We start from the raw sequence: 9894 nt of genomic DNA, 5'->3' as shown, positions 1-9894 counted from the left end.
GACGGAACAAAATGGGGTTCCTGTGTGTTGAAGGCCTGGGAGCCTTCCTCCTTCGAGAGGAAAGTGTGCCTGAAGCTACAGCCCCCGATGAGGAAAGAGACCTCGCTTCGGCCTGGCCTCTCTCCGACTCTCCCCAGATCCCCACCCTCAGGGACGGGTGCCTTCCTTCAAACCTTCAGCTTGCAGAGCCTTTCTCGAGCCAGCCTCTAAACCCTGCTCCCGCCTCCGCATCCTCCTCTGAGATGACTTCTGTGGCAGGACTGGACCCCGCTACGGAGACCCCAAATCCTTTCCCCCTAAACCCCAGCAAAATACGGACATCAGGACTGATTCTCATAGTAGGACAGTCTCAAAAAAAAAAAAAAAAAAAAAAAAAAAAAAAGACTAAAGGAAAAGAAAGTCGCAGTCGACATGATCCAATTAGTAAATGCCTAATTGAATTAGTGTCACCTCCATCAGCCAATAGGAGAGTCCCCGGGCTGTGGGCCCGCGAAGCCCCTCCCTGGCCGCACATATATAAAGCAGCCAATGACAGCCCGCAAGTTTCCAAGTGGTCAACTTGACCCACGCTTTGGCAGTCGAGAAGGGCAGAAAGGCTAGCGCTGGTGGGTGGATGGGGACAGAGATCTAAATCCTCTTCTTCCTGGGTGTGAGTGCGGAGGAGGACGGGGGTCCAGAGAGGCAAGAAAGACGGGAAGGGAAAAGAGTGCTTTTCGGCCCATTGCCACCTCCTGCCTTGAAACCCAGTGCGCTTTCCTCGCGGAAAGGACGCTGGGTTCAGGGCGCGCCAGTGCGCGCCTTAGCGGCCCGCGTGCGGCCAGGTGGGTAGCCCCAGCACCGGAGGAAGGGGAAGTTACCTTCCCCTCGGAAGAGGGCGCTGGCTCCCCCATCCTGCCTTTATATTAAGGCCGCGGGAGGAGAGGAAGCAGCCAGCTGTCGTCTGCGCTTTGCAAAGCATGCAGTTAGGGGAGCAGCTCTTGGTGAGCTCGGTGAACCTGCCCGGCGCTCACTTCTACCCGCTGGAGAGTGCGCGAGGCGGAGGCAGCGGGAGCGCAGGCCACCTCCCTGGCGCGGCCCCCTCGCCTCAGAGGCTGGACTTAGACAAAGCGCCCAAGAAGTTCCCCGGCAGCCTCTCGTGCGAGACTGGGAGCGGGGAAGCCACAGCCGCCAGCGCGGGGGCCCCCGCGGCCATGCTCAGTGACGCCGACGCCGGGGACGCCTTCGCCAGCGCCGCGGCAGTGGCCAAGCCCGGGCCCCCGGACGGCCGCAAGGGCTCCCCCTGCGGGGAGGAGGAGCTGCCCTCAGCCGCCGCCGCGGCCGCCGCCGCTGCCGCCGCGGCCGCAGCCACCGCGCGCTACTCCATGGACAGCCTGAGCTCGGAGCGCTACTACCTCCAGTCCCCCGGGCCTCAGGGCTCCGAGCTGGCCGCGCCCTGCTCGCTCTTTCCCTACCAGGCGACGGCCGGGGCGCCCCACGGATCTGTCTACCCTACTCCCAACGGGGCGCGCTACCCCTACGGCTCCATGCTGCCCCCCGGCGGCTTCCCCGCGTCTGTGTGCCCACCTGGGAGGGCACAGTTCGGCCCCGGAGCCGGCGCTAGTAGCGGAGCGGGCGCCGGCGGCGGCGGCGGGGCAGGCGGCCCGGGGGCCTATCAGTACAGCCAGGGGGCTCCGCTCTATGGGCCGTACCCTGGGGCGGCAGCTGCGGGGTCCTGCGGAGGATTGGGGGGACTGGGGGTTCCTGGTTCCGGCTTCCGTGCCCATGTCTACCTGTGCAACCGGCCTCTGTGGCTCAAATTCCACCGCCACCAAACCGAGATGATCATTACGAAACAGGGCAGGTGAGCGCAGCGCGGAGGGGCCCCGAGGTGAATGACAGTTGAATGACTGTGTGGGGAAGGCCGGGGGTGAGGGAGCTGGGCCCGTTCTCTCCACGATTTGCTTGAAAAGTGTTTTTCCGCGCGCATCTCCAATCCGGTGTCCCTCCCGGTCCGCGCACCGGCTTGTGCACGGTCCCGATGTTAGAGCTGTTCCTCCTCCCCTCCGGTCACCCTCACCTGGACTGGCGAGAAGGAGGCGGAAATGGAAATTGGGGCTTGTCCACAAAGCTGGATTTACTAGATCCGCCCGCTCTGCATACCGAGCTGGTCCCTGCATACCGGAGAGGAGCCGCGGGTGGGTTAAGGCGCAAAGGTTGGTTTCCTGAGCGCAATAGATGGGCTCCCGCAGTTTTTGGCGCCTCAGTCTCCACTGGGGGTCTCGGGTAGATGGGCATCGGAGGGTGGGTTGGTCTGGGTAGTTGGTTAGGCAGGCCCTGGAGCCAGACCTGGTGCGGTTCGGGACTTGAGAAAGTTCTGATACCTATCCAACTGCTAACAGCGGGTACAACTGGGGAAAGAGAAGGGTGGGAGCTGGGAGAGGGGCGCTCAGGGGAACTTTTAGCCTGACAATTTAAGAATTTAAACGCAAACAACTGCACGTTGTTTGTTCTCCGGTACTTAAACGTAGAAAAACGAATGATTTTTAACGTCCTGGAAGAAAAAGGACTTGATTGAGAAGAGGGTGCGGTGGCATTTCAATTTGGTAAATACTGACTTTGGAGCAAATTGTTTCAGAAAAAAAGATGTTCCCGGAGTTGACAACTCAAGTATTTTGCAGAGTAAGGTCACTTTTTGGACTGGTATTCTGTTCTTTCTGTAGGCTTTTCAATGTCCCACTCCGACCTACCGGCCCCAAGGTGCCGGCAAACCTGGTCTGCTGCGGGCCTGCTCTCGGGTATCTGGGTTTAAATCGCTTATCCTGCTTCTGTTCCCCTGCCCAGGCGCATGTTTCCTTTCTTGAGCTTCAACATAAACGGACTCAATCCCACGGCCCACTACAATGTGTTTGTAGAGGTGGTGCTGGCGGACCCCAACCACTGGCGATTCCAGGGGGGCAAGTGGGTGACCTGCGGCAAAGCGGACAATAACATGCAGGGTGAGGAGAGAGGAGGCCCAGGAAGGGAGGGGAGGGTGGTGAACTCTTGATTCTGAAAACTCACATTTAAATCGAGCACTTGCCCCTCATCTGGGGCCTAGAGGTATTAGTATGAGTTCCTTGATGTTAATGGTTGGAATCAGGGAGGGGGGGGGAGAATTGCCAAGTCAGATTTCTTGCCTAGGAATATAAACTTTGGTATTTTAATCATGACCCTACCTCTCCCCGCCCTCCCCCACCTTTCCTACTAAATGCTCCTGGGTGGAAAGGGCTGCTGACACTCCAAACTTCACTTGAGAAAGCCTTCCTCAAGGCTGGGTCTACCCTTGAAAACCCAACCACTTTGCATCCGCTGTTCCCCTTCCGGCTTTAGAAGGCCCCCAAATTGACCTTCAAGAGACATTTCCTGGTGGCTCCTTTTATGTATTTTGAGGTAGCATTAAGATGACTGCCTTGTCCAAGGAAGGCGCCCAAAGTACAGGGGCCCTGGGAGGGCTGTTAGTGCAGTCTAGGTGGAGAGCGAACTCTGGGGAGATTTGTGCCTGAAGACTAACTCTTAAATCTTTGCCCAAAAGTGACAGACATTCATCCCTCCCCTGTGTCCATGTGTAATCAGCCCTATCTGCTTGGGTTTTGTGTTTTGTTTCATTTTCTCTTAGGCAACAAAATGTATGTTCACCCAGAGTCTCCTAATACTGGTTCCCACTGGATGAGACAGGAGATTTCCTTTGGGAAATTAAAACTCACCAATAACAAAGGCGCAAATAACAACAACACCCAGGTAGAGTGACAGAGGATGGGGTGGCTTCCGGCCATAGATCTCTTTTCCTAACAAGTTTCCATACTCTTCACTGTATTTGTGATATCTGCAGTTGTTACCTGTTTGCTCACCTAGTTCTAACCTTTTTTTTTTCTTTTGACCTCTCTCATTGTCGTAGATTTTGGTTAACAGTGAGTTGACTATTAGGAGAAGAAATACTAAAGTCTTTGGGGGACTTAGAAAACACAGAGGAAGGAGTGTTTGTCAAACAAGCACACCCAGCCAGCTAGGTTTTAAGGTTCAAAAGCAACAATGATAAGATCTTAAAAATGGCTCTAGAAAAAGGTAACTGTCAGTGGGAAATAAGCAGGGGTCCCATTCCAAAACAAGTAGTTTGTCAAGATTTACCTCTAAGAGACTTTGTTTGGATTCGGCAGCTCTTTTTCTCTACCATTTCCAGATGATAGTGTTGCAGTCTTTACACAAGTACCAACCGCGACTGCATATTGTTGAGGTGACAGAGGACGGCGTGGAAGACCTGAACGAGCCCTCAAAGACTCAGACCTTTACCTTCTCCGAAACGCAGTTCATTGCAGTGACTGCCTACCAGAACACCGATGTGAGTGTCACAAGTGTCCCAAGACTCTACAGCTAGGTCCAGCATGATAAAGCACTCAACGACTGACTCTTTTTCTCCCTTCTCTAGATAACTCAACTAAAGATTGATCATAACCCCTTTGCAAAAGGCTTCAGAGACAACTATGATTCGTAAGTGCAGCTTTTATTCACATTTGCGTGGTCATCTTTGAACAGGACATACCTCACCAGACACTTCCGAGAAAACATTCTAGAACGAGCTTTCACATTTGTTGGGGATTTTCACCTATTTTTATTTTTGCATTTTTTTTCCCTTGGCTAATCTTGCTTTAGAATTTTCACAGAAGGGCTTTGTTACTTTCTAAAGCAATGTGAAGGGCTAAAAAATGAGGAGCTATTTTTTTTTTTAACATTTGAGGGGAGATTTGAAATTTTCATAATCTGCATTTATATACATTCCTTTTCATTTGATCCAAATTTTGTATCCTCTGAGAAATAGGTATTACTCCCCCTCTTTTATTATTATTATTATTTTTACATAAGAAAAACCTAAAACTAAGAGGATGTAATTTTCACAACATTAAACAGCAAGGCCCCACAAGACCACTTACAAGTGGGATTTCTACCACCACAGCCAGCATTCCTTCCACGACACCGAGAAGGAGAGCTGTTCCGCTGTTCAAGTACTAAGACTTGCGAAGGTGGATTTTTCTATAGCTTAAATACTTAGTGCTTGGGAGGAAACTTTTTCTGTATGAGCCAAGTGTTAGCTGAAATGGGCCAGGGCATCTCCTACCTCTCTCCCTCCACTCCAGCATATCAGCATGCCCAGTAGAACCCACTACGTGAGCCTTTTTGATTTCTGGGAGGTGGTTACTTGGGAACAACATTAGGTTTTTTTTTTTTTTTTTTTTTTTTTTGTGTTCTCTTTATATTGTAGCATGTACACCGCTTCAGAAAATGACAGGTTAACTCCATCTCCCACGGATTCTCCTAGATCCCATCAGATTGTCCCTGGAGGTCGGTACGGCGTTCAGTCCTTCTTCCCGGAGCCCTTTGTCAACACTTTACCTCAAGCCCGATATTATAATGGCGAGAGAACCGTGCCACAGACCAACGGCCTCCTTTCACCCCAACAGAGCGAAGAGGTGGCCAACCCTCCCCAGAGGTGGCTTGTCACGCCTGTTCAGCAACCTGGGACCAACAAACTAGACATCAGTTCCTATGAGTCTGAATACACTTCCAGCACCTTGCTCCCATATGGTATTAAATCCTTGCCCCTCCAGACGTCCCACGCCCTGGGCTATTACCCTGACCCAACCTTCCCTGCCATGGCAGGGTGGGGAGGTCGAGGCTCTTACCAGAGGAAGATGGCAGCTGGACTCCCATGGACCTCCAGAACAAGCCCCCCTGTGTTCTCTGAAGATCAACTCTCCAAAGAGAAAGTCAAAGAAGAAATTAGCTCTTCTTGGATAGAGACCCCCCCTTCCATCAAGTCTCTGGATTCCAATGATTCGGGGGTATACACCAGTGCTTGTAAGCGACGGCGGCTGTCTCCTAGCACCTCTAGTAATGAAAATTCTCCCTCCATAAAGTGTGAGGACATTAATGCTGAAGAGTACAGTAAAGACACCTCCAAAGGCATGGGAGGCTATTACGCTTTTTACACAACTCCCTAAAGAGTTATTTTAACTTCGTCAGAATGAGCTAACTTTTTGCAGATGGACTTGGTGGTGTTTTTTGTTGTCTTCTTTGCCTAGGTTTGCCAAAAAGACGTTTGCATTGCACCTCGATGCATCCCGTTTTGTGCAATCCTCTAAAAGAAGGTGCCAAAGCTTTTTGATTGCTGCAGGTAACGGAAACAAGCCTCGCATTTTTTTTTCTTTTTTAAATAAAATTAATGAAGGACTTTAAGCATTTTAAAAGTTGAAGGTTATTCAAGGTTCTGGATTTATTTATTGGAGGCACTAAACATTCAGAGAATCAGGCTTTGAAGATTCCAGTGCTGAGCGCTAGCCAATGAGTTGAAAGCTTTGGTTCTCATTCCTATGTGTAAATCTGTAAGCAAAGAGAATCCCAGAGTGGCCAGGTGTTTTGCCTCTGGAGGAGAAGGGCTGGGCCTTATGCTTCAACAGGGGACTTTTTGCTGTTACTTTCTGCTAGGGACAAAAGATAGCTAGGCCTGGGAAGTGAGAAAAACCGTATGTGATGGTGCTGGCTTTACCTGACTTTGATTCCTCCTAGGCTTTTGAAGCAAGCCATGTTTGGCCCTAGTTTGGGACTGTTTCACCGGCTAGGCCTCTGCGGCAGGCTGGGGTGGCTGGTAGGACTCAGGAGAGGGCAGGCGAGGGAGTCGCCAAAAAGGAAAAAAAAGAGAATTTTAAAGTGTACAGTTTTGTGTGTGCTTAGATACACTGTAGAATACTGTGGGATATATTGTACAAATAGTCTACTTCTGTGTCTGAGATGATGAAAATTGGTGCTTTGGCTTTGTCAAGAATTCGCAGATCACCTGACAGCAGGGCCGGGGGGTGGGGAATAGGTTCTCTCATCATCCCGGATATTGGGGAATATTCTGTTTACTTCTTAGATAGTTAAGAATGTATTCAGCTACTCTGTACTAACTTGAAACGTGTGTAAGGAAAACTCCTCTATTTCACCCTCCTTCTTTGCCATCCCCACTACCCAGCTCGGTAATGTGAAGAACTGAAAACCTGATGCCACAGCTCCTATAGGCTTTTTAGAGATCTTGGGTTTTTATGTACAGTCTTAGTCATTTTTAATAAATGTGGTTCATTAAGGGAACAGGTATAGCTCTGTCTTCTGTACTTGGAGTTGTAATCTTTGTGTTAAAGATCTTACTTTGCTTCCCTCTCCACCCTTCACCAGCATGAACACCGAGTCCCCCCACCTACCCCCACCCCCTTCCCACCCCCACCCTCAGGCTCTAGAATCTGTGAGTGGACGCTGTAGTCTTGAGGGGGTGGGGTTGCTTTTGTTTATCTTCTTTTTTTCTTGAAGATGAATGGGTTTATTTCCTCACCCCACTGCGAAGTCTGGACAATGGGTATTGGGCCGGTGGGGGTGGGGGAGAGGGGAGATTGCAGAGATGCAGAATTGCCTATGCTAGGCTTAAGCCGGCCTGGGAAACCGCAGACCCCAGCCCTTGGATTCCGCGCCCTGCCTCGGCCCGTGACCACTTCGTTCTCTGGGCTTTTTCCTAGGCTATCTGGGGGCCACCCATCCCTGAACCCACGTGGGCTCCCCGGGAACCCCCGCGGCCCTTTGAGCGCCCACGAGTTACTGGTCCCTGCAGTGCGGCGGGAAGCGGGCCGCCCACAACTCAGCCTCAGCTCCAACCTGCGGCTTTTTTCTACACGGAGCTCCCAAGCGCACCGGCCGCCGGCGGGCTGCTCGCCTCGGTAGCTGCTGGCTGGGGCGCGTTGCGGGCAGCCAAAGTCGGCCTGGAACGCTGGGGACGCTGCGGCGGCGGCGGCGGCGCGGGCTAGGGGCGGGCGCGACACTTACAAATGAGGATTCCAAGTCGTCCCGCGCAGCTCCACTCTGCAAACAGCGGCCGGGGAGCGGTTTGCCCTGAGTCTAGCTCCGTTTATTTGACTCTCATTCCCCAGGAGGGCGAAGGCCACCCCATCCCCTGGCTGAGCCCTGGGCCCGCCGAAAAGTTAAACCCAGGAGTGGGGCGGAGGGCCCTTTGTCCCCCTGCCAGACGTCCCGCCAGGCTTATCAGCAGACGGCTTCTGGCCCAGCTTGCAAACCTTTCCAGCCCCTTCCTGACCCTCCCGGGGTAAAGGTCTGGCCGGGTGGGTCATTTTGCTAAACTGCGCGGCGCGGAAATGCAGCTGCTAAGAGGATTAGCTGCTGGGAGGCGAGCAATCAGCCGGGACCTCCTCCTCTTCCGCGCCCAATTAAGGCCGCCTGGAGCCTCTCCCCGGTTTCCCATTCCCTGCACCCCTCCTGGGCCCGAGTTCTTCCCGCGCCGCCCGTGACCTTGGGGGCCCGGACTCTAGCCCCACGTCTATGACGGTGCCTGGTCAAAACGCTTTGCCAAAGTCGCCCGGAATTTTACGACCCTAGAAGCGAAAGCTTGAAATCTGGTTTATGTATATTTATTATGGATGACAGATTCAGACTCTGGAGGGAGGACTAGCAGCCCCCCTAATCTGGTCAGCACCCCCGTCCCCTCGCAGGGACCATAACGTACTGGGGAGCTGCGACGGAATTCCGAAACAGCGTTCTGCCCTCTAGAAAGCCCCAAAATGCTGATCACCGCCGGGATAAAGCAGACTCTGGCCCCAGTCTATTTCGAGTCCTGTATATTTTTGCACCGTACAGTAAAAAGAACCGGTACTTGTGAAAAGTCCCTCACAGTGTTTAATAGAAACGTAAGTGGCTGAGTGGCCCCAATTAACACCTTGTGATAAGGCATTCCTAAGATGGAGTGTCAGACACCAAATTGTGAAGAGATGTGTCTAATTAATCCTCCTAGGATGACACCGATAAACAAGCCTCTATTTAAATAAAGATCAAGGGCTCGGCGCCCCGATTGTTTACATTCTCTGCCAGGGTCCCCGCGTTTGCACCCGTTCCCGGCGCAGGGTGGAGACCCCGGCTTGGGGGTCTGCTGCTCCGCCGGGGTTCGCTTCACCTTCATTCCTGCTCCAAACAAAAGCACCCAGTAAAGTGAGTAAACCGCAACGAAAGCCCCGAGGAAAACCAAGTGCAAAAAGGACCCGACTCTGAGCTGGAAATGCTGTTGTTTGCCATTTTCCCCCCTGTCCTTTACATAACCATTTTTTGGTTGTTCGAGTTTTCTTTTTTCTTTTTTTTAAGGCAAACGAAAAACAACAACAACAACAACAAAACAGTCCCAGCGCAGCCCCTGGAAGTCTTCTCTGTTTTCGGGAAGAACGGGCGGGGCCTTCCTCCGCTCCCCACTGCGCCCCGGCACAAGTTCGCTCCCCTCGGTTCCAGGATTCCTCCTTCCGCGTGCTGAAGCGGCGAATTGCTGGGAGCTGGGGAAGCCGTCCTGGGGGTTGGGGGAGCCGCCCACCGGGAAAGGCAGGAAGAGTATGAAAAGAAGTATTTGATGGGGGGAAGCTGCAGAGTAGCGCGCCAAACTGTGAACTAGGGCCGGGGTTTGGAGCCCGCTTGGAGTCCGCAGCAAAGCGTCTCCCAGCTTCGTAATGGAGAATTTCAAGCTCCAAATCAGCTTTTGGTCCTAGCCACCTTTTCCAGACACCTCTGATTAGCTTTAAACCTGGAGGTAAAGGCAGACTCACAGTTTCTCCCTTCCTCTGCAGTCTCTTCCTTCATTCAGATCCAGACAAGAGTGTGTGTGTGTGTGTGTGTGTGTGTGTGTGTGTGTGTTCGGGGGTGGGAGGGGGTGATGATGCGATTTTTAAAAAAAATTTTCAGGTGTCACGGAAACGCACCGGAGTAAAAACAGTATCGCATGACCCTTGATTTTAATAGAAAGGGAGCCTCCAGTAGGGACAGAAATTAGAACCACTCGTTTTCCACTCGCCTGGATGCTGGCTGCAT

General features: G+C 52.4%; 1 protein-coding gene across 2 annotated transcripts; it reads left to right on the top strand.

Annotated features, from left to right (window-relative positions):
• Positions 1–559: 559 nt before the first annotated feature.
• EOMES (eomesodermin) lies at positions 560–7137 on the top strand. Of its 2 annotated transcripts, none has more exons than XM_045088995.1 (6): positions 560–1840; positions 2821–2975; positions 3635–3756; positions 4196–4354; positions 4442–4503; positions 5330–7137. In XM_045088995.1, exons 1-6 carry the CDS (start codon positions 957–959, stop codon positions 6009–6011), a joined length of 2064 nt encoding a protein of 687 aa, XP_044944930.1. In that variant the 5' UTR covers positions 560–956; the 3' UTR covers positions 6012–7137. The 2 variants fall into 2 exon arrangements, with proteins under 2 accessions (XP_044944930.1, XP_044944929.1); XM_045088994.1 differs by having other exon boundaries at positions 5273–7137.
• Positions 7138–9894: the final 2757 nt, after the last annotated feature.

Source organism: Mustela putorius, unplaced genomic scaffold (genome assembly GCF_011764305.1).
Source record: "Mustela putorius furo isolate JIRA1106 unplaced genomic scaffold, ASM1176430v1.1 tig00003834_pilon_pilon_pilon, whole genome shotgun sequence".
NCBI lineage: Eukaryota > Metazoa > Chordata > Mammalia > Carnivora > Mustelidae > Mustela > Mustela putorius.
Note: the sequence above shows the minus strand (reverse complement) of the source record. Positions and strands in the feature narration are given on the sequence as shown.

Coding starts and splice junctions, on each gene's coding strand:
- EOMES (XM_045088994.1), top strand. CDS start 957: ATGCAGTTAGGGGAGCAGCTCTTGGTGAGCTCGGTGAACCTGCCCGGC. Junction 2,976..3,634: donor AGCGGACAATAACATGCAGG/GTGAGGAGAGAG, acceptor ATTTTCTCTTAG/GCAACAAAATGTATGTTCAC. Junction 4,355..4,441: donor CTGCCTACCAGAACACCGAT/GTGAGTGTCACA, acceptor TCCCTTCTCTAG/ATAACTCAACTAAAGATTGA.